Source organism: Polyodon spathula, chromosome 36, assembly GCF_017654505.1.
Source record: "Polyodon spathula isolate WHYD16114869_AA chromosome 36, ASM1765450v1, whole genome shotgun sequence".
Lineage (NCBI taxonomy): Eukaryota > Metazoa > Chordata > Actinopteri > Acipenseriformes > Polyodontidae > Polyodon > Polyodon spathula.
Window position 1 is genome coordinate 3311721 of NC_054569.1, and position 25000 is coordinate 3336720.

At 42.2% G+C, this 25000-nt stretch overlaps 1 protein-coding gene across 1 annotated transcript in view; it reads right to left on the reverse strand.

Annotated features, from left to right (window-relative positions):
• LOC121303959 overlaps nucleotides 1–25000 on the reverse strand; it is a 37677-nt gene that overhangs the window by 6723 nt on the left and 5954 nt on the right. Inside the window, exons 6-10 of the mRNA XM_041234861.1 lie at nucleotides 12705–12708; nucleotides 12185–12349; nucleotides 9430–9527; nucleotides 5479–5644; nucleotides 887–1065 (exon numbers count right to left, since the gene is read on the reverse strand). Coding sequence (XP_041090795.1) covers nucleotides 887–1065; nucleotides 5479–5644; nucleotides 9430–9527; nucleotides 12185–12349; nucleotides 12705–12708 — 612 coding nt within the window. The remainder of the gene's footprint in view (nucleotides 1–886; nucleotides 1066–5478; nucleotides 5645–9429; nucleotides 9528–12184; nucleotides 12350–12704; nucleotides 12709–25000) is intronic.

Here is a 25000-nt window from a genome sequence, read left to right on the forward strand (position 1 = left end):
TCTCATACAAACTAAACCGTTACAGATAAAGTAAATAGATTTGCTGTATCGCTGAGTCTATGCATGCTTCTTTTTTTTATGAATGAATAGTAGGAAGTTGGCAGGTGCCCAATTGCCTTGTTCTGCCCTCCATCTCCAGAGAGAGAGAGAGAGAGAGAGAGAGAGAGAGAGAGAGAGAGAGAGAGAGAGAGGGGGCCAGGGCTTAAAAGACGCCTCTGTGCTCTTCTCAGCTTAGGGGTAGCCATGGCAACCAAGGAGCAAAAGGAAGGCCTTCCATGCTCATTAACTTAGGAGAAAAAATGGAAAAGACCAAACAAACAGTGCAGCCTGGGACAAGCTGCCTGGCTGATTCCTCACAAAATTAAATGAAATTTGCAAGGAAATCCAGTCAAGGTTCACGGCCAATGGTAAAAAAAAAAAAAAAAAAAAGCTACTGCCGTTGTTGTTTTCAAACGGGGATTTTGAACCTTGAAACAAAACTACCTTAACTAAGTGAGATCCTAGCACTGGACATCACCCCTCTGATGGGTGCTGGCATTGCAGGTTACAAGTAAAACGTACCAGAATGCAATGCGATGTGAGTTGAAAAGTTTGAACTGTCCCACTCTGTCCCAGTGAACATGGAGTCATATGGTAACCCTAACTAGACTGATTGATTGACTGACTACCAGACTGATTGATTGATTGATTTGTTGATTGACTGATTGGTCAGCTGACTGATTGCTTGATTGCTTGATTGGTTGACCGATTGATTGATTGATTTGTTGATTGACTGATTGGTCAGTTGACTGATTGCTTGATTCGATCGATCGATTGATTGCTTGATTGATTGATTGATTGACTGATTGGTTGGTTAGTTGATGGGTTGATTGTATAGGCAGCGTACCCTCTCCAGGATGGTGTGGGATATGGTTGCGTTGGCATCCACGATGATGGTGGCGGTCTTGTCATCGCGGATCTCCTTGAGCAGCGGCGTGGGGTCCTGGCTGTCATCCAGCATGCGCACTGACAGCGTGTCTTTCGAGATCAGGAACTGACGGAGCAATCGCTCCAGGTTGAGGAGGCCTGAGGGAGAGAGAGAGAGGGGAGAGGTACAGTGCACAACGAGGCAGGGCTGTGAGAGTGAGGAGAGGGGTGAGGGCTGAGGGCTGAGGTAGGGCTCAGGTATGGTGTGGGAGGGGGCTGTGAGAAGAGCGAATGAGAAATCAGTACAGAACTAGGGGAGGCTGAGAGAGAAGGAGAGAAAGAGAGAGAGAGAGACTTATTTCTAATAATAGAATGTACAGAACTGCCAATCATACAAAACAAATCATACCAACATAGATAGCCTATATTTATTAACAACTAACAGCAAGAGTTACAACACAAAACAGAGGTACAGTCATGATATAGTATAAAAACCTGTAGACATAGAGAGAAAGGGACCTGAAGCTAATGAAAATCATGAACATCAGTTTTTAACCGGCAGCAACAAAGCCTTGAAGGATCTATTTGTTTGCACATCTTAATTCACTGCTCTGGGCAAACGGTAAAATCATTTCTCAGATCTGCCTAATGAACAGCTATTTTTCCTGCATATGTTTGTTTCTTAAAAACCAAATGAAGCAGATAGATGAGCCCTGGCCACTGTCTTTCACTGTGGTGACACGTGGCTCGTTCACACTGACACATAGCACAGAGCCCTGGTAATTTCCAAGCTAATTTATTCACTGAGCATCATTTAGCTCAGTGAGGCCCACGTGAAAATAAGAGAGAGGCAGCCAGGCACAGAAAAGATTACTACAAGAAGTATACATAATCTGAGAACTCTTTGACCTTGCAGCTAAAATTGCAGGTCAGATTGGCAAGCTCATTATAGAGGATTCACACAAACCTCACGGGTCTTCTGAAAAGCCTTGAACTGCAGGGAATGAAGCACAGCAAACCAACACATCAAGCACATTGTAACTAAGCATAATAACATTGTGATTATGTGTAAGTACACTTCTATTTACTAAGCAACGACTATGTAAATACACAGTCATTAGAGACACTTAATGTAAAGTGTTACAGAGTATTGGATATACACTAATGCCCCCTACTGGGCAAACGCATGCATTTCATTAGAGCTGACTTTATGTAGAGTACTGGATTTGCGCCTGTGAGAGACTTCACTGTAGGTCTTGCAGTAGTTGCAGTTTTTATATTAATTGTACAACAACGGCAAGAGATGTAACAGGAATGGCAAGCGAAGGAAATGAAACGGCGAGGAAAGAATCAAGTCTGTGACACGTTGCCACTCATGTCATGAACACATTCGCCTGTCATTCAGGCTCATTAATGCGCGAGGAGGAAGGGGACAGAGTCATTTTAAACGACCCCTTTTCATAATTTCCTGAAGAAAGAAGTTGCTTCATTTTTCATCGTGGCAGTTGAGCTGCGCCTTTTCTGGCTTGAGTTCTTTATTCTAATTCAAATGAAAAGGGCTCTTCTTCTCCCTGAACCAGGCATCAAAATCCCATTACTTTGCTTTCCTCATCTAATGAATGCCCTGAAACAGAATGGGAAGGGAAAAGCAGAACCTTCCTTCTGCTGTGATGAACACGGGCTAGGCATCTTCCAATCTGGTACTGATTTCAATCACAGAAATCCATCAGAAATGCTTCCGGACTGTCCACGGGTTTAACTGAGTGAAGTTTCTAATTAAGGGCATGTCTATCCTGTCTAGAGTAACCTTTACTGTAAACATGAAACAAATCCGAAACACAGTAACCAAATAACTTGGCATTAGCTGTTTAACAGCTATGCAGCAAAGCTCTGCTATTAATCAGTTCCACCCATTTCTGCAGATTCTGTAGTTCACTAAAGCTTATTTTTTTAGTGTTGCATTGTGCATCACTGCTTATATTCCTTTTTTTCTCAAACCCATAACTAACCTAAACAGTTAAAGCACACATTATTATTATTATTATTATTATTATTATTATTATTATTATTATTATTATTATTATTATTATTATTATTAATAACATATTGCCTTTTTATTTCATGTTTTAAGACTTTCAATGTGCACGCTACACGCACACACACATGCATGCACACGTACACACATGGCACACTCTTTTCCCCAGGTACTGTGAAGCAGGTTGAGAGTTATTAATAACTTGCTCACCCTCTATTAGTCTGTCAGACCTGAAGAAGATTAATGATCTCGATAGGCGGCGTGCATGCCTGCCAGTGGTCTCTATCGCGTGACGTGCAGAGGGACGAGCTGCAATATTTGATTAAAAGACCCCAAGGGGGCACACATCAGGACAGTCACTTTGGTCTGCTGTTGTTCCTGACAACCCAAGCTCTCTGTCGGGTAGGATCTGCAGGGTCCTGTCTGTGACTTCAAGCAATAGAATTTTAAAAACAAAGACCCTGTTTTGGGTGGACAAAAAGTTCTGGTTTAACTTTGAAGGGTAATGTTAATATTCTTGTTTAAAAACTACAACACAATTACAATATTCAGACGCCACATTGGAATGAAAGATAAAGCACGTACAGGTAAATTAACTGCACAGTAGTTACATTGTAATTACACTTCTGTTACCTTCTTCATTACTTACAAGCCAGATTATACAATAGAGAAAATCGCTTTCTTAAATGGAGTTTGGTATTGGATAATGCTGAGCCCTGCAGGTGACACAAGGCAATACCTTAACTAAAGGGTCTGCCCTATTGTTCATTAGCTCTTGTACTACATAAAACTGCATTGCTAAAAAGAGCTGGGGTTTCTAATGGATTCGTGCACAACTCTGGTCCTAGAGGGCCACTCCACACCAGGTTCTCCTTTAAATAATTAACAGGATAATACTTGAATGGAGGTGTTATTGGTTCAGTTAAATAACTAAGGGTATGGGCTTCACTGGATTGAAGTAATTCAGAGCTCAACCCTGACCTGAAGACTTTGATGAATTGGAGTTTGGCCCTAAAGCAGTCAAGGGGCCGTATCTGTAAGTAACATGTTTTTAACATAAGATGAGGTGGATTGAGACACATTTCAATGGGTTTGCTGGAAGGCTTATTATTTTTAAAAAGGTCATCCATCAGTTTTTTTTTTTATGTATTTCTAGGTTTCCACGCTAGTCTTTTTTTTTTATTACAAACTGGATGAGATGTGAATGCAAAACCAGGGCCGTAGCCAGCCATGAAAAATCACAGAGGCACTTCTGTATAGAAAGTGTCTATCAGGGGCAAGCCCCCTCAACTCCCCTTCCCTGAAATGATGTAATAAACTATTGTACAGGACTGTTCAAATGTGTAGAAACTGGAATTGCTCAATTGCAGTTCACAAGCGGTTTCCACGAGAGGTTTAGACTTGGAATATTAATAAGATGGGTTTGCTAAACTGTGGGCTACCGAGGGAATTTCTTATTCCTTATTATTTGGCGGATATATACTTCTTTTTACTCTGCCTCACAGTCACTAGTAATCCTTGGCTGTGTCGAAGCCATTTGAATAACTAACAGCTATGGTGGTATGAACTTAGCCATATGGTGATGCTGTAGTCTGCAATGACAGTAAAGGGTTTTTAAGAGCACAGAGGCAACCGATATCAGCAGGACTTTTAATGTACGCACACAACGAGGGATGAAATGCATTTTATTTCATGGCAAAGCAACGTGCAAAAGAGCCTAAATAAATAATTCTTAGCATGATTTTAACCGAAGCCCGTGTCTCGGGTGCCTCGTAGCTGACTATGGCCTGGAAAACGTGATACGATTATTTTAAAAGGTCGGACTTATGAGACTGGAGGCGCGAATCAGCTGCAACAGTTAATCAGAATAAAAGAGGGGAACAAAAGGAAACGCACGACTAAGCAGCCAAGGAGCTCTTCGTTTTACTATTCATGCACTGCCCACAAGCAGAGCAATCACTTTCATTAGCAAAGTGCCTGCGTTCCAAAGGTCAAAGGCAAAAGAAAGTCAGCAGGACCTGGAAACGCTAGAACCGAGAGGCTGGCAACCAGACGGCCCTTCCTTTGAATGACTTTCAAAACAATCCATGTTTAATCAACAGTCATTCATTTACTGCATTTCTGCGCGCGATAAAACATGTGCTGCAATTTTCTGCTTGTAATAAATCAGCTTCTGACGCTGTGTAATGTATTCCCGTGCTTGTCAGGCTACAAAACGGCCTCTGATTATTAATGGGCCCGGGTGACTGCAGTCAAGCTCTTCTTCCAGGATTGATCACTGATGACCATGTCCACTCCCCATCACTGAAACAAAATCTGCTTAGAACTACTTCCAAGAGTCAATAACTGAGCAATTCTTACTTGCTGAAAGTATACAGAATAAAAAGGGCACTGGATAAGAATACTGAATTTGCATTGTGCTGTACTACCAACTGAATAGGTATAGCAACAGTTACGTGTGGTGAGTAGACCATGCCAACTGAGCACAACAGCATTCCCAGACACAGGACTTTAGCAGGTGGTACCCCCATGCTTACACTCAGGTTTGGCGCAGATGAGGCAGGAAGTGGTGCTGTTGAAGAATTTGAGGAGCCCAGTGACAGCCATGCTGATGTCTGTGTTGGTGGGTCTCATGTTCAGAGTGGTGAACCTCTGGAACTGGACCTTCAGAATGTCGTCAGGAGCAACCTTGAGATACGGAACCTGGAAGAGAGAGATAGAGAGAAGGAGAGAAGGAGAGGATGAGAGAGAGAGAGAGGGTCAGAGAAGGCCAGAACTCACTTCCAAATTCTCGCGTCTGATGGACTTTGATGGACCTGTGTGGGAATAATTACTTAGTTTTGAGTACATATGGGAACGGCCATCAGTCCATGACAGTAGTCCTACAGTATGTGAACTGGAAAGCAACTGGAAAGCAATTCAATATTTTCAGCTATTATCATAGACCCAGGTCCATCTGAGCTCTTCAAGAAACTCTAACAGCCCATACCTCAAAGAATCAATTGACCTTCTTAAAAAAAGAGGCAACTCTTAGTAGTTAAAAGTATTTAATAAGGTTTTGTGGCAGCTATATTGGTCCTGAAGACAAAAGTAAGAAGTATGTTGATTTCAATGCCTTTATGCTGGATCCCTGCACATCTTGGCAAAAAAAAAAAAAACACTTGCACTGCACCTGTCTGTGCAGCAACCACTCCATGAAAAAATGAGAAGCCTTCAGTCTGTCGGTCTGGCAGCTCTCACCGGCGGTAAATTGGATCCAGGATGAAAGTGGAAGAAAGGTAATGGGCTGCTGATGCGCTTCAGCAGAGGGTGGTGCACGCCTGTCTGCCCCTGTCTGTCAGCCCACCCCTTTACCCATCCACAGACTGCCCCAGTCACCCCTTTGTTTATTAAGAGGCCAGGCCAGTCAACCCTCACAGTCTGCTCGATGTTTACATCCAACATGACTTGACTGATTACAGTCACATTGAAATGATGAGACAATAACCCACCACGCCACTGCCGGGAGAGGGGCTGCTTTGCATCATTCGGAAACGCAGAACATTAGGAGAAACTCGGTCAAGCTGACAAGTGTTTTGGCTGGTGTGCAGAAGAAGGCATTCGCCGAGACTAGCAGAGTGTGGATACTCATCATTAAAGAGTAATCAAATTTGTCGGCAGGCATTAAATAAACCTATTCGTTAATGTGTTGATTTCAAAACAAGAAAAGATGGCCTTCCATCATTTTTACAATTGCGCACCAATTAATGGCAATTAACTTTCGCACTAAGGGGTAGATGTGCTAACGTGTTGCGGATGTTGCAATAGTCGCAAACCAGTTGCAAAGTCGCAAGTCTGGGGTGAAATGTACTAAACAAGAGCAAGACTGCAAGCGACTTTTTAGGGAATGCTTTGCGGCTGCAGTTTTGCTTTGCGTTTTCAGCCTTAGGTGAATATGCAATACTTTTAATGCAAAAACTGACAATGAAAATATGTTGGAAAACCAGCAAGTGCAACGGATTCATCACGTAAATCTGCCCTTTTCTTAAACCCAACTCAAGAGCAGAAATCATATTAAAAAAAAAAAACATCAGCACTGCAGTCATTAAATGAGCCTGGGGCCCTCTATACCCTCTTAAATGCACAAACTACACTGACTTCATGTCTGTCCAACTTTGATATTAAATATCATTGTAAAGTATGAAAAAATAAAACCTGACTGCTATTAGCGGCCATTTGGTTTAATTGCAACAATGGAATGGGATGTGCCTCAGGTTTAAACAGCTCCCAGCCATTATCACTTTGGTAATTAGAAATGATAGTACTGCTATATCAGAGAGCAGCACATTTAGAAATATCTGATTGATGAAAGATAGAATGTAACTTAGTGTGTATCTAAACTTTAATTATCTCTGTGAAAAATGCTATCCCTCTTCTTTAACAATGAGATCCGGTACCTTTTTTTATTTACAAATTAACCTCAGATGACAGTACACTGGATATAGACATTTATTCATACACTTTGGCGTCTAACATCTCTGTATACATCTGCAGTGCATCCTTCCCTCTGATGATGTCACTGGCTTCCAGGGCGAAATCGTGTGGGCCACTCATAGCACACATTGGCTGGGGTGGTGACAGAGGGGGGATCAGGTGATAATAGAAAATCAAATCAATTTGAAAAGTCCATGCCGACACACATTGGCTCAGCTTTGTCTGTGCGTGTCACATTCAGTCAGATAACAACACTGTTACTGCCAGTTACGCCACCTTCTCTTTCTCATCACTGTGTACAGCCATTCTTGTCTCTTTTTTTTATTTTTAAGCCAATAATACTTTGGTGACCTGCAGATTTCTAAACCTGATCTGTTTCTGAAACCTGAGTCATTTTGTTCTACAAACTGGTGATAAGGAAACACAAAATGTTTCAAGAAACCTGTTTTTCACCAAGACCTGCTGAACTCCGGGAGATTGTAAGGACTGCTTTTGATATGAAAAACATTTTAGCTACATATAAATCTGGATAGTAGGTCAGAAGTCCACAGCATAACTCTAATATTACTTTAGAAATATCCACACTTCAATATTGCTCAGAATGACAAACATCTTCAGAAAGCCCAAGCTACAGTGCAATATCTACTGTATATGAACTTGCATTTAATTAGGTTGATGGACGGATACCTTATTGTAGATATTGTGAATCATTTGCTACCCACAGATAGCACCTTTGGACATTATGCTAAAACTTATTTAGTGAGTTGTAATACACAAAATGTCCAGCAAGTGTCGCTGGCGTATATAATTAGTTAACTGATTAATGGTACAGTTGCATATGCTGCAGTGCAGTAATGTGGTCATCCGTCAAGCAGTGGTTTCAACAGGAGAAAATGACTCCTGAAAACTATTTTGAGGAATGTGCTATTGCTTCAAAGACACCGAGATTGTTTCAAAGTGAGCACGGCGCCGAGTTTCATGAGGAAACAACAATTCATGTGCCTTGACATTTTGCTAATAAAGAAAGATATGGAATTCATCTTGTAAAAGAGACAAGCTGCATGTCTTGCACCGTTACCTTGTGGATGGATAGGTCTGCATTGCTTGCCGGGGGCAATTGACGTTACCCATCGCTCTCTTCTCCTGACAGCCGCCGATGGGGGTTCCAGACATTTAATAAAACTGACTGGTGCGCCGTGCAAAGCTTTGTCTTGGAGGGCAAGAGGTAATCGCTCCCATCATTTGCATTCTGTAGTTTAATATATTAGACAGCTTCCACCTTTTTTCCCACCTTGAATGGCGGAGCAGGAAGATGAAATTACAAGGGACTGTCACAGAGTCCCCCTCAACCCAAACCCCAGCATCCATAGTCTTGCTGGTTGTAAATAAGAGCTCTCCAGGCCTCTGGGCATCTCTGCCACAGCGGGAGATTTATCTCTTAATTGCTGGTCAAGATAAAGACTAAATATGGCACAGGGCATTTGGGAAATGCCATCACAGAGGGACACGGGCACAGGGGCACGCCTAGTGTCAAAGAGCCAGACAGTACAGCACTAATGATTGTCTTTATTTAAACCCATCGACAACTCTTAATAAGGGTCACTGCAGATGAATAAGAGTGACACAAAAAGAGTGCCCCCCTTAGGTAGGAATGGAGAACTGCACTGCTGACAATCCAGTGAGTATGCATCTTTTTTTCTTGCTGTTCAATTTATTTATTAATTTTATCAAATGCTTGTCCACCGCACATGTAGTCCTGAACGTTATGATGTACCATGCTTGACTAGCTAGTATTGGTACCCTAATCATTGCCAACATGACTTTGCAAAGTTCTCTGGCTCGAGTGGTCTCCCCTCTTTATGGTATTTTTGCACAGTGCTGATCCTCACTGGCTCGAGTGGACTCCCCTCTTTATGGTATTTTTGCACAGTGCTGATCCTCACTGGCTCGAGTGGACTCCCCTCTTTATGGTATTTTTGCACAGTGCTGATCCTCACTGGCTCTAGTGGACTCACCTCTTTCTCTCCACAGATATTGCTGATGATGGAATTGGAAGCTGGACTTGCAGATGGACCAAGAACGCCAACAACCCCTTTGGACAAAATCTGGCACACTGTAGGGCAGAATCAAGCAGAGAAAATGCCATGAGCCTTCAAAACATCCAAGGTGGCATGCCATGTAAAAGCATGTCAAAGTGTAGTAAAGCATTGTGGAAACATGGGATATATCACTCAGAAATATGGCCAAAAAAACACATAAAAAGATCATTAAGCTGCATAGTAATCCATAATGGGGGAAGCATGTTACATTGCTGTGAACATTCACCATTCTGTTTTTCTTCAGCAATATCTCTGAGGACCACATTTCTTGCAAAAATGTCAGTAAGGAAAAATGTACATGAAAAGCTGAACTGAACCGCGAATGGGGGACCCAAAGCAAAGAATTGAAGCAGCTGATTCATAGCAAACAGGTTTTAAAACGTTAGCTTCCATACTGGTAGCTACTCTGAATCAATTAGACTGTAACACAGGCAGTTACATGGTAATTACATTGGAATTACACAACCGCACATGTCTCTATACTGCTGGCTGCATTTTTCACTTTGTGATTAAGGGTGAAGTTGATTAAAGCATGTGCAAAGCCACTGTGCTCTTACAATGCATTGCTATAACAGACAGAGGAGCAGTTAGCTCCAGTACACTGAACTCACGGGGGGGGGGGGGGGGGGGGGGGGGGGGGGGGGGGGGGGGGGGGGGGGAATGGGACAGATCATAAAACAACATCTGCTCTCCTCTCAATAGCATAAAATTACTTTTCCACAATTCCCTTATCTTTTTTCAACACCACTAAATTGAGTTTGTTATTTTACCAGAACCCAAGACTAATATTATGCTAATATTATGCCGCTATGTTTCTTGTTTTATGAGTTTTATTAAACTATCTATCCTACTTACACGCCTGAAAGGTTTTTTTTTAACATACACTGATTTTTTTTTAAATATATATATAATATTAATATTATAATATGCCACATTTGGATTTGCTTTAATTCTTATTATACAGGCCAGAAATTGTTTCATGCTGTAATCTCCATGTTTTAATTTAGACTTTCTGGGCTACCATGTTGTCAGAAAATTTGGCATGCAAGTCATAGGAAAGGCAGGGAAATGTTAAAAAAAAAAAAAAAAAACAGTGATTCTCAATCCACTGGACTGAGACTCAGAATTCACAGTAAAGTTGATGGGAAATTAAAGGAGCAGTGAATCAAAAGATTCATAAATAATCCTCTAATCACGACAGCCCTCCTCTGCTCCACTCTGCTCCCGCACGCCACTGTGCCGGAATTAAAAAGATTCCCTGAGCCTGTGTGTGGCTTTACAGATTAAAGGAAGACACATTGGTCAGGTTAGAAGATTAGATTCAGGGCTTGGCAAGCTGGAACACGTTTTTATTTTAAAAGCTGTTTCTTGTGTGTTTGTGTGATCGAGCATTTGGAACCCATTACCCAAGCGTGCATAGCACTTTGTTTTGTTGCTTGAAAAATAAAACTTCACAGCATTAACAGACTTGTTTGAGCCTCTCTGTCCTCCCACAATAGCAAAAGTGCCAGTACTCAGCCCTCAAGCACTTGTTACTATATTACACTAAGTAGTAATATCAAGGATCATAATGGAATGCAGGCTATTTTATTTATTTATTTATTTTTTTAACCTGCGTTGATTGCAATCACTAGAGCCGTCTGTGTCACGAGAATATAACCATTCCAGCGCTCTGCCTGGTTTGTTTGTGCTAAAGAAGCTGTGGATTAGGATCTGTGCTCAAATCAAGCAGTCCAAGGTTCTGCCTAGCGTCTCGGTCAGCTACAAGCATTTCAAAGTGTTCTGTTGTTAGGAGCAGCCATACAAATAAATACAAATAAGACTCATTCCCCGCAGGCAGCAGTACAGAGGATATATAAAAGAGTATAAACAGTGTGATATTATGCCATTGTTTGTGAGGTACAGGGATTGCATGCTGTTTCTCTGTGAGCCTGGGCCTTGCTGAACCAATTCTAATCCACTTCATGCCTGTGCAGCAGTATTACACCACAACATTAAACACTGGCTCTGCAAGCCATCCAGAGAGAGAAAGGGATGTAACATTGAGACGCTGCTGCTCCACCAAGCCAGCTGGGCTTTTTATTTTACACGCTGCCACCGGGAACAAAGGGTTAGAGGGAGACTGTAGCATAGATGTCCCCTGAATGCTTCATTTTGTTTCAGTGAAAAGGGGAGTTGCATCCATTGAGATCTCTCTCTCTCTCTCTCTCTCTCTCTCTCTCTCTCTCTCAGAGACTGAGAGACTGACTTTAAAACCTGCCTCCTCCTCTCTCCATTCTCAGACACTGTCTCTGTTTCTTTTACTCATATCATAGGGCTGCAAAACCTTCTTTTGCTCTGTTACTTACAGCACACTGCTGCTCATTGGTGTTGCGGGTCAGCTGAATACGGGTTGCAATATTAAAAATAGACAGATTTTATCAGGGAAATACAAACGCCTCCTGGCAGATGGTCTCTTTCAGAGGCTAGGAAAAGATGTTTGCAACATGTTTCCTATAAGCATGTTGCATTTCGCTACCTGGCAGCAGCATGGAACAGTCAACATGCTGCAACTTGTTGCATGCTCAAGAATCTAGGCTTGTCAGCCCTATGTTGCAGAAACAGTATGTTTTATTTTAATCTAGCAGCATGCATGACCAGGTCTTGATCCCCCCCCAACCCCCCCACGTACTGGTCTCTCCGGTCTCGTACTCGCTGTCCCTCAGCAGTTCGAAAATGTCCACCTCCAGCTTGGCAGTCACAGAGCGGTCAGTGGCCCGGTTGATGGCCTCCTTGGCTAGGGTGATGGCCAGTCGTTCTCCTCGGCTGCACTCCATTGGGTCATCCAGGATCGCAGCTGCAAAGAGAACAGAGACAGACAGACATGAGGGAAGTGACTTGGGTCTGCCACGACACCCACCAATATACATCCATATTAATATAGAAATTTGATACATCTGAATATAGAACTTTTCTGGGACCTCCTCACAGGGGGTCCCAAGCAGATTGAGAACTTCTGGATTAGAAAATTGCACATCATCAAGACAATGCAAGATAAAAACACACCATACTGAACTTAGCAATTGACAATCCTACCTTGAACATTATAACTCAGCTACAATGCATTACATATGATTTCACACCATACTGAACTTAGCCTTAGCTTAATTTCCGAGGAATTACCTAAGAACGTATGATTAAGTAGTACTTACAATCCTGCAAGATGTGCCAAATACAAGAAGAAAGGGATAATTACAGTACTGCATCGCTCAAACAGGGCTTAACCTTTACAAAGACATGGGGCGAGATTCTCACACTGTTCACTCCAAACCTTCATGAGCAAAATAAAGGCTTTTAAACTTCTGGACGTATGTAAAACAATGGTTTGTGGACATCTACAAAGCTGAAACCGCATCCAAAACAGGCAGATGCACGGCTAAGAAAACAGCAGGTGAATCCCAGACTCTCACTGGAGCACTGGCCTCTGAAATGCCTACTCCTCCCACTGTGATCTAAATGTCATTTTTATCAGGGGGTCCGTCCCGGCTGATCACATCTCAGTCGACGCATTTACAGTTTCAAGCCCTGTAACACAAACAATAATTATTTCTCTAAATCATTGTATTGCTTCATGGCTCATTTTCACTCAAGCCAGCAGGTAGACAGAGAGGTAGAAAGGGTGGGCAGAGCATTGACAATCCTACCTTGAACATTATAACTCAGCTACAATGCATTACATATGATTTGGCTTTAGAGGATATTCCTTAGGCTAGCTGGTATAGCATCTGATTTTAACATCCCTGTTGTGCTCAAAAGAAAATTCTTAAAGCTATTAAAATAACAAATGTCCTTAAATTAGTCAAAAACAACGACTTGCAGAAAACGGACAGATCTGTAGTAATTTTACGTAATTGAAAGCAATTCATATAAATACATTCAATATGGATAATAAAAGTGAATGATTATCAGTGTAGGTAAAAAATTGCATTAATTCACGTGATTGCTTTCCCTATACAGAAGCTCTGTTTATGTCAAATTCAAAAGCTACCAAGCCGAGCAGTGTGTATTGGTAATCGCTTCTTCACATAGTTCTGTATGTGCCATTATTTCAAATACCACTGAATCACTGTTGAAATAATGGTAATTGTCTGCTTTCAAATTATTAAGGTGGCACTTGTATTTTGCTTTTGCACTGAAGCGTGAAAAAGAAATGGCAGCTCCTTCTCCTCCACTTTACTCCATATGGAAGTTCAGTTATTTAGCTGTTCCTGCAGTGTCAACAGACAGCTTTTAATTAGCACATTCGTGAGAGTTTCACACAGAGGCTTAGACAGCACCCAAGTAACAGGCCAGGGATGTTCTGAATTCATGAAAAAGGCTTCCATTTTGCAAAGAAAATGGCTAGTGGAAGAGAGCCGATAGCTGCTGCAAGGATAGTGGGGGATTCATTGAATAGAAATAGTATTGATTAGCGTACCTATTCACACATGCTGGGGGCATTCCTATCTCCACATGTCCAGGTTCATGCATCCGCCACTGGGTAGAGCGAAAAAAGCCCATGTACATTTCACACAAGCCCTGATTTCATGACATGCACACAGGGAAGGGGAAACACATTTCTGAGGCAGCGCAGTTTTGAAAACAATTCAAGAATCTTTGTTGCATTCCTCGTTTCCTCGTTTGGAATGTCAGAATAATCCTGGCACCCGTTTTAAGTTAAGTTTAAGTCAAAGTTAGTGAAATCAGTGCAATCAATTAAATCAGCGAAATCAGTGAAATTGGTGAAATCAGTGAAATCAGTCACAGCACTTTGGCGTTAGGAAACTACCTCTTCCTTCTTCTGGTTTCCGGTATTTCTACATATGCGCTGATCAAATTGAATTAATTGCACAGCCAGAGACATTATTCAATGTGTAATCAAAGTGAGTAGTGAATTCTGAATTACAGCATTGTGCGTGAATAAGGGTGCTGTGTGTAAAGAACAGCGTAATTAAGCTCTCTGCAAAACAAGTGCATTTAACAGCCCTCTCTGTGGCTAGACCTTAATCAAAATCTCTTCAGTTTACAGTTTCATTATCTCGCTTTTTAAATATTGAAGCATTTGGCTGGATAGCTGTGACTGCTATCACTATCAATGAAGGGATGCAAATTATCTGTTCCTGGGCGCCACAATTTGTGTTGCTGGGTAACATTTGATCGGTTGTAGTGTTGACGAGCTCATGATTATTAAGACCATTGCTCTTCTAAAGTATCTCCAGTGGCTCGCTCTGTGAACTCACTACTGATTGGAGTGCATGATGAGTCATGCAAGCAGAGTTCAAATCCTGTTCCTGCCAAGTTGCTGATTCTGGCTGGGGGACAAAAGAGAAGTGCAGCTAACTATTTTTTTTTTATTTTTCTTATTTATTTCTATTTTATATTTTGTGAAATAAAACGCATATGAAGCAGCTTGCACTACAAAACGTTCTGCATCCAATACAGAACAAAACAGCTGTCATGTGGTTGTGATAATTCTAGCTTCCCAGGACGCCATAACTGGAAGAATCCTTCAACATGCTTCCTAAACATCAGCTGACAGAGAGTCGTACTGTGCTGTACCTTGCTTTGCAGCTTATCAGTGATTTACCACACTCAACCTGTACTCTCTCAGTCTTTCATTACGCTTCACAACACTTTTTTCAGCATTAATGTCCGAGACAGCAGTCTTTACCTGCTAGATCATTTAAACGGTGCCCTGAGCCAAAGATAAAAATGATCTAGCAGGTAATTGCTCCTGCAGAGGATACTAATGCTGTTACAAACCAAGCAAATTACTCTGCGGACTGGATCGCCTTGGCTGCAGTTTCAAACGAGTTTCAAGAAAGTGAGAATCTAAGAAAGCAGCGACCTCAGAAAGTGACTATGTGAGGTTTGTCTGCTTTGACCCAGGCAATAACCCGGTAACCTTTTATTTCTTGCCACCTGTCCCCGTGTTTTGTATGTTGCACTCTGTGTGCAGCTGCCTCAGAACTGGAACCAAGAAAAACACAGCATTTAGAACAAAGAGATCAACTACTTAAAAATATGTTCTACCCTTCAGAGCAAACAGAGCTGCAGAGTCAATGCAAAGAGCATCGTTCACACACATTAGCAGCAGAGCTGGCTTCACACATTTGCTTTGAACATTTAGAACGATTCCATTAGGCAAATTGATTTTAATATCCCAAGCATTAGTATTCCAATCATGGCTCTTAAAAATAAGAGTACAGTTTGCTAATTTTATCTCACATTAAAGCACAGGCTGATTAGTGCTATAGTGTTAAGAGAGGGGAGCTTTCAAGGTCAGCAATGATCTTTAATAGTGCGATTGCTGCCTTTTTAAAAATGCATTTCGCAGACTCTCGTTAGCTTTAGAACTGCTTTACCACTCCCTGAACGGTTTACCTTTTTCATTTCAGTCCCAGAGTGTGTGTCTCGCACGAAGAGAGCAGGTATCAATAAGTCATTATTTTGCTTAACCAAGTGAGAAACCATTGCAGTGGCGACCTGGCCAAGACTACTCAGACTGTAGACAACAACCAATAAGCATCAGTGTATTTTAGTCTTTAAAAGTAAGTAACACCAGGGGTGGAATTAAGACTCCTTTTGTAGCTACACCCATTCCAGGTTTTACTACAAGCTTGATTAGCCACAGGGCATACATAACAAGCTCAGGTATATAAAACCAGGAATGGATCAGACTGCAATGCAATCAGAGTCTTACTTCCATTCCTGAACATGCAAAGTTAGGTCCTATTGCCACCGAAGAGATCCTGTAACAGACTGCAGTGTGAATGTATTGTGACTTAAATGAAAATAGCAGCAGTCTAGCTGCAATCAGAAATACTCCATATTCCTGTGTGACAAATGACGTTGATCACATGTATATGGCCCACCAGGGGACTGTGAGAAGTGTGCAGTAGTGCATGAATGCATGCCGTACACATGTGATCAGCAATAGTTACAAGGGAACATAGAATGAATACTAGTATTAGTATTCATTCTGAATTAACAGGGCTGAATTCTAAAAGAATTATTTCAGCACTCAGAGGAAGCGCAGAAAACATTCAGGTGTTATTCCTGCAGCATGTAGTCTTTCATAATGTACAAGCTGCAATCAGACAATGTGGCTTAAACCAAAGGTACTAGGAAGCCTGATGAGAGAAGCAGCATCCCTTATGAAAGCTGATCCCAGTAACAGCATAATAAAGCATAGCAGACACATTGTAGCGCCTACAGTGTCTGGAACGAGGGGCTCGAGATGATAATCAAGGAGATGTCTTTTCTCCGTAAATCTGCGTAGGAATAATTGTTTACAAGGCCTGCTGACTCTAAATCCTCTCGACACCTTGCTTTAATCTGTTTTCAGATGATTTATTTCCTGTCTTCAGCTGTTTAAACCATGCAAACGGTCTCTGCTTGTGAGAAACGAGTCGAGTTATTCCTAAGGATGGCTCTTATGGGAAATCAGGGGGGCTTGCTTCTCATCAGCAGTGCTTGGTGGCGCTGTGGGTTAATGCACCGTCTGGAGACATGCAATCCCACGTTGTTCATAAGTGGAACAAGTTGTGGTGGTGTCTGGTGAACTAGGGCACACAACTACTACACAACGTTGGCGTTATTTGAACAGTGGACTGTAAATCAATTACACTACGAAGGAAAATATTGTAGGCAGATGCAGATGTATCTGTAGACGGCAAGCAAACATATTAGCAATTGATCTTTTGTAATGTAATGCTGCAGACTGGGCATTATGGGAACAAGATAAGATTGGTTGAAATACAAGAAAATCAATCGATCAATCTGTCCAGAAATCAATGGCTGCAACGCTCGTATCAGCTGGTTCATTGTTACCAGCTGTTGATTCCATTTGTGCAGCTGAAGAAGTGCAGCAACTCTTGATCTTTTCACTGTAGGGTAATTACAGCATACATTGCGCTTTACCCTACGAGTGTGACAATGATCTTCCATAAACCAACGACTCCGGCGTACGAGAACAAAACAGCTGAGAACCGAGTGCTTTCAGCATTCATTAGTGCAACACTAAGTATAGAAATGCCATGCAGCTATCAGGTGAGATAAAAGGCTTGCCTTTGCAACCAACCTCTGCCAGGAATTTTGGAGTCATTTTTTTTACTGTAAATTGTCATATTGACAGCCTTGGCAAAAGCACCACGTTTCATTTGAAGAATCCACCCCTGTTAAAGCTCATTAAGATAGACTCCGGCATGCTGTCTTTCTCTAACAGAGCAACACATGCAATGCGTATGTAGTTTCAGTTTGGCGCAAGTTCCCAGTGCAGAGAAAGCTAGCAGAATAATAAACCAGGCTTGTAAACTCTCATACATGCGCAGCAAAGCCGATTAAAACACAGGCTCCACTAAAAGTGCTCAGCCTGCAAAAAAGCTGCCCTGGTTGAGCAGCAGACTTTTTCAGGCTTGAAAAATGACTATTGTTCTTCATGCATTCACAAACTCCCCGCTGGCCACCCAACAAGTGAAGCTTACAGCAGAACATCTAATGGATTCTGATTACTGCCCCCTCCAGAGTCATATTCTGGGCATGTATGCTCCATCACGATTGCAGAGCTGCTGAAGCTGTCTCCCAATGAAGACAATGGGCTCAACGCTGGAAGCTTTCGCTTCTGTGTAATGAATCAACCTCCCTTTTTACAAACACAAATTTAAAACCCGCAGCTCCAAGAGAAAGGCTTGCAATATCACTTCACCCTATGAAAGAGAAATGAAAAACATGCCCCTGTTTGGCACAATAATTATTTTTTGCATTCGCCCTGATTAATTATATCATTTCACTCGTCTGGCATTCTTCATTCGAGACAATTAGCATACTCTCATTACCTGGCAAGCTTTTTGAATGCCATCAAATTCCCATCCGCTAGCAAGCTCATAACCCACGTGAAGATGTTTATAGGAAAACAAAAAACAAACAATTGCAGCAGAATCGAGTCTGGTGCATGCTTGCCCAGATCAAGAACTGTGCAGGTTTTCAAGCCAGCCTGAGAATCCCATAGTAACTGTGCATACTGCAAGACAGATTGCTTACCAACTGGCAATTCATTTCACGTGAAATAAACATTTACTAGTAGTAATTATTATCAAAGCATCATGAACAGGCACTTATCTTAATGTGCCATCTGATTGGAGTCTATTTTCAAGAACGTTCACATTTTTCTCCAAGGACAAGTAGAATTGCGTGTAACAGTGTGTAAACGACACCCGTGATCACAAACCAGTTCATAAAAACCTTACTAAATATAACATTGCTATTACACGCGTCTCTGTGGGGTGCATGGGGCAAAACACCAGAGGAATTACATCCAAACTCCTGAAACACTTTCCCAGACACTAATAATTAATGATGTAATTACTGCAGAACCACTGCTAAAGATGTCGCTGCTAGTTTTCAATCTGAGGCGTGTTTGAGAGAAAATGAAAGAAAATCCCAAGAGACGGGAAAAGAACGAGAAAGCAAGCAAGCGAGAGAGAGATAGAGACAGAGAGAGAGAGAGAGAGAGAGAGAGAGAGAGAGAGAGAGAGAGAGAGAGAGAGAGAGAGAGAGAGAGAGAGAGAGAGAGAGAGAGAGAGAGAGAGAGAGAGAGAGAGAGAGAGAGAGAGAGAGAGAGAGAGAGGAGAGAGAGAGAGAGAGAGAGAGAGAGAGAGAGAGAGAGAGAGAGAGAGAGACAGAGAGAGAGAGAGAGAGAGAGAGAGAGAGAGAGAGAGAGAGAGAGAGAGAGAGAGAGAGAGAGAGAGAGAGAGAGACAGAGAGAGAGAGAGAGAGAGAGAGAGAGAGAGAGAGAGAGAGAGAGAGAGAGAGGAGAGAGAGAGAGAGAGAGAGAGAGAGAGAGAGAGGGAGGGAGGGAGAGAGACAGAGAGCGAGAGAGAGAGAAAGAGAGACAGAGAGAGAGAGCGAGAGAGAGGGAGAGAGAGATTAAAAGATGGTTCTGTAAAGAAGAAACATGAATAAATAAACTAATTTAGCAATTTAAATGGCTGCATTAAAAATATATATTATGGGTGCAGGCATCTGTAGGCACTCATTTCTCTCGGCCGTGGGATGATCTTTTCGTTCTGTGGTTTTAATCTGCCACTAAATTGCAGAAGAAGAAAGAGCGAGAGAAAAAAAAGAATACCTTTTTCAATTACTGCCATGCTGCAAGCCCATTGTAATTCATGCCCAGCTTCATTTTACTGTATAATCTCTAACTGCACGACTCTCAGTAGATATGCTTATTCTTACACACAAACACACCATTAGAGAGACTCGCGCATGGTGTTTTTATTTTTTTTTTAACGAGATCCTCAACATTTGCAGTGAGTTCCTGAAACAGGAGTTCTCATCTCGTTACAGGTGGATTAATTCATCCGTACACATATCTTCAGTGTCCTGAGTAAAGAGACAGATAATCCGAGGCACACGCACGCCCACACACACACACACACACACACGCTCAGAAGCAATGGTTCACTCACTTGAATTTCAAGTCATGTCTTCACTACTTGCTAATTTTCCAAAACCAGAAGCACAAGCTCGGTCACTCACTGTCAGCCAAGCAGGGCGTTGGAGTGGGTGTGTAAAGGGGGGGGGGGGGGGTTGCAGACTGGCAGAAGCAGACTATGGGTCAACATTAGGAAGCAGTAACTGATCCAGTCCCCTTTGATTATTTACTTCTCAAATTCTGGAGCTGGAGATAGCGTGAAGGTCAGCTTTTGGAACAAACAGAGCTATTGTAATCCCTACAGTTGTGGTAGACAATACAGTAGCACTGCCTGAATTATCAACTCTGCCTTTAGGACACAATTTGTTTTATTTGCCTTACTGGAATTAAGACACAACCCTTTATATATAGTTTGAGAGCTTGGTTAGGGTGCAGAAGAAGGCTGGAATAGCTCAGTGGTAAGAGGATTGTGGCTGCTGTGTTGAAGGCAATTCCGGGTTAAAACCCCAGAACTAACCAATAGTCCTGCTCAGTCTTAGGTCCAAGATCTTTGGACAAGGTGCTTGAGACAAGGGTGAGATGCACAGTGGCCAAAGAAAAAAAAAAAGCCCTAAACTCCAGATGTCTTGACACGCTTTGCCTGGAGACTGCACACACTTCACATGTAGTCCTTTAAACAATGCAATTAGTTTTGGAGGGGTCTTTGATCCAGGCCCTGTTTCAGCAATCTCAGATCCCTGAGGAGAGCAGCTGGCTCGCTCCTGCAGTTCTGCCAAACACTGCCACATTCACTTAGCCATTTCCACCTGCTGTACTGTTTGCATCTTGACGCCATGTTCTTCTCTGAGCAGCTGTTTGTTCTGCATTGGCATTGACACGTTCTTATTCCTTAGACCCTACAGGCTCTTACTAGTGATACCAGGACTGGACTAGGTATTACTTTAGTGTCATTTCTAATGTCGAAAGTATTATTGCTGTTATAAGCTATGGGATGCTCATTTAGGATTTTAACATTGGTTCCTGTTCGCCTTGTGGTATGTTATTCAATATATTAGCTACAGAGGTGTGCACAAACCCAGACCTGAGTCAAGTACCATACCTGTCCTAATAATGAGCGCTAGTCTAAACACTCCACTCTCAGCTCTCCAGCGCTGTCATTACCATCACCTTAATAATAATGAGCACTAAACACTCCACTCTCAGCTCTCCAGCGCTGTCATTACCAGGACCTTCATAATAATGAGCGCTAGTCTAAACACTCGACTCTCAACTCTCCAGCGCTGTCATTATCCTACACATTAATAATGAGCTAAAGCTGAGTACAGTTAACTTCCTAGCACTGTTGGTCTGAACCTCAGTGGGATTCACCGAACAAGCACCGAACAAAAGCTGAGACACCTGCGGCAATCTCGACCTACGAACCACCCCCTATCACATTGCAACTTCATGCTTTCAATCTAATACTAGCAGTGCCTCAGCGAAGCCTCCATTCTACCCACTGCCTGGAGGAGACGAGGAGAAAGCCAGTTCACAGCACCAGTCCCTTCACAAGTAAACATCTTAATCCTCCTGGTTCTTTATTTTCTTAAGAACAAAATGAATCAGCATTTATTTACACCTGTATTGAGACCCTAAATTGCCGTTTGCTGTACACAGGTTGGGGAAAAAATAAATTTAAAAGGCAATCGCAGTTTAGTGGCAGAAATGTAGTTAGACTGCAGTTTAGCTGCAATTTATGTTCATCATAATAGCAACACATAGTAGCAAACACCGCTGTATCATAACTGTGGTGATAGTGTCAAACTGAGCACTAACAACTCTTGGCAGGTATCAGCCCTCATTTTAAAGCACTTACGTTGAATTGGAAGTTGAAAAAGGAATTTTAATATCAAGCTTCGCTGCCAGTAGAGTTTGAACGCCTGTCAGTATGACAGATTGCCTGTGTAGTATGTCTACTAAACGTTGATTCAGGTGACGCAAAGTGGGACAAACCTAAAAGAGAAAACCTCGGGAGTACACTGGCCAGTTTCTGAGCTGTCCAGCTTCATGTGCCAACAGAGCTGTGCTTGGACTTTGATTAAAACTTTATCTCCAACAGATGCCTTTGACCTGCTCCACAGAAACAAGCCTGCAGAATCACAAACAGCAATGGGAACAGTGCTTGATTAACACCTGGCCATGTAGTTCTTGGTATTTCTTCTGTGTCATGCTCTCCTCCTCGGTCCGAATCTGATTATAGTTTGCAGGTTCGGGCTCAGCCCTATTTGAACACAGTTTGCAGTAACATAATTGCAAGTTCTGTCCATAGACATATAAAGCAATAGTTAAGATACTTTTGAGCAGAAGTCTTTCTCAATGTCGTGCATAGACAGTGGGAATACATGATTTGCTAACTAACCCATATGTGCTTTGCTCTTTTCATTGCATGCACTGCACTATTTTGCACCACCTTTTTAATTGCATGAACTTCAAGGTTTCACTCAAGGTTTCCTGCTGGGTAAGAATTGCCCTTAGGCACTCAAAAAGCCAAGCACTGCGTGTGATACAAAGACAGATGAGGGGGGGTCATGAAACCACTGATTCTCCCTATGCTGGATGTCTCCTGCTTACAGATTGCAAAATGACACTTGTTGTCAAGACTTGATAGACTCTGTAAATGATTACTTAGATTTAGTGGGCCATGTGGCGTTAACCTAAAGCACTGTGAGATAAAAAAAACAGAATTTGGAACGGCTTACCCTCTGGTCAAGATGTGCAGTAAACAGGCTTTAAAAAAGCAATACAAGCCACGCAGCTTCATATGCTTCAGATCAAGTCATTTTTCAGAATACCAATTGCTGTCCTGTCTTAGAGAGATCAAGCACATGCAGGCTTCTAGAAATCGTTTCTGAAAAGGGTAAATCTTCCTTTTCTTCCTGTCCATGCAAAGGACTTTCACTCATTGAGTTTTGAACAATACTTCACAGTATTACAGTCCTGTATTGCCAATACCAAGCTGTTATGGTCCAACTCAAGCACAAGTAATGTCTTGTATGAATACTTCTTTGCAATAATGCTAAAATAAAACATGATCTATAAAGTGTCAGTTTGTGTCAGAACAAATAGAAAACAAAACACTGAACATAGACAGGCAGAAAAATCTCCAATATCCGTCTGCCATCAAACTATATACCTGTCTGCCTATCTGTTTGTCAATTATTTTGCTGGCTTGTTTACGTGCTCCCTCTCTCCCAGTCTCATCTCATCATCGTATTACCTCTCTCATGCAATTAAGCAGCAGACGTGTCAGGCTGTCCAGATGGACTGAATTAGCCAAAGTGACAGGCAATAAAAACACCTGAAAGATTACTTTTCTCTTCATTTGAGACACAATAAGAGAAGACGAACGACGCTCTGCGGCCCCCCTTACAGGCCGTAAATACAATAACCATCAGCAAGGGGGGAGCTGCGATTGCCAGCCGCGATGGCGCGGCCCCAAACGCATTACAATCATCAAATGAACTGAACCCTGTTTGAGGTGTCAAACAGGAAGAGCAGAAGCTGTTGCCCTTTATGTACTCTTATAGTACTTGAAGATGCATTTGGAGCCACTAATAATGAGAGCATCATATATTACAGGGTTTCAATTCAATGTTTACAGCCCATGCCCACACCGATGATATGCACGTATCAAGTTGGACATCTATAAATATAATAAAGAAATACATGTCTGTAGTGTAGGTTTCTGTAAAGGTTGCTAGACGATTTTCTTTAAGCAGACCGTCATCAATAGCTTTCTGTTTCTTTCTATTTTTCCTGTAAACTGAACTGAGAGGAGAAGGCTGTGTGTTTGAATTGGAAATGGAGCGGTCTCGTTCAGGCCTCTCTGCATCCGGCCCTGAGCATGTTAGGGGCACGGAGTATAATGTAAGGTCACTGAGGTCTTCAATGCCCTCTATGTACACAGGAGCATATACACTCTCTCTCTCTCTCTCTCTCTCTCTCTCTCTCTCTCTCTCTCTCTCTCTCTCTCTCTCTCTCTCTCACACACACACACACACACATCAGGGGTGCTTCTCTTTTTCTCTTCCATCTTACCATATTCCCACATTTTCTCTCTCCATCGCTCCCTCTCACTCTTCTCCTTCTCCCACTACCCCTTTTCTGCAGCTCCTCTCCCTTACTTAGCCTCCCCTTCCCTCTCGCTCTCTTTTCTCAGTGTTTGAGTAAATGAGCAGACCAGAAGGATATAGTGTGTCTACAGCTCAGGGTGATTTGCAGGGGCAGACCTTAGAGAATTAAAGGAGTGAAATCACATTTTCACGCCCACACTGCTCTCAAAACCCTTGACTGGAGCCTGACCCAGTCATCACTATCTCGACTCTTAGAAAAAATGCACTGAAACCTGACGACCTGGGATCAAGAAATCAGCTTGGTTCCATTGTGTGCTCACACACTCTCACACACACACACACACACACACACACACACACACACACACACACACACACACACACACACACACACACACACACACACACTCACACACACTCACACACTCTCTCACACACACACACACGCACACACACACAGTGCTTGGGGGTTTTGACATCTTTCCCTTTGTTTGGTTCTTGGTTCGTATTGCTTTGAGCTGGGATATCATCTGCGTATGGATCTATTTGTTCATTATATTATTAGATTTGATATATTTAGCAGGAAGGATGCCTGTGATGTTCAAAGGGGGTAAAGGTTTCTAAGAGACCGGCAACCCACAGGCAGTGACGATCCCTCAGCAGCGCTCGACATCACTTAACATTCAATAACATTCACAGGGTAAAATGGAAATAAAAGCGAAAATGCTAATTCATACATGCTTCAGTCAGGCCTGACATCAACTTGCATGACATCAGTGGGGAAAAAAGACAACAGCCCCTAATTAAACGTGAAATAAACCAGCTATTAATAAATACCCAGTCTCTTCGGAGTGCCCTTGAAACCGCTTTAGGCAAAAAAAATAAAATAAAAGAAAGAACAAATGAAAAGAAAGTGTGGGTT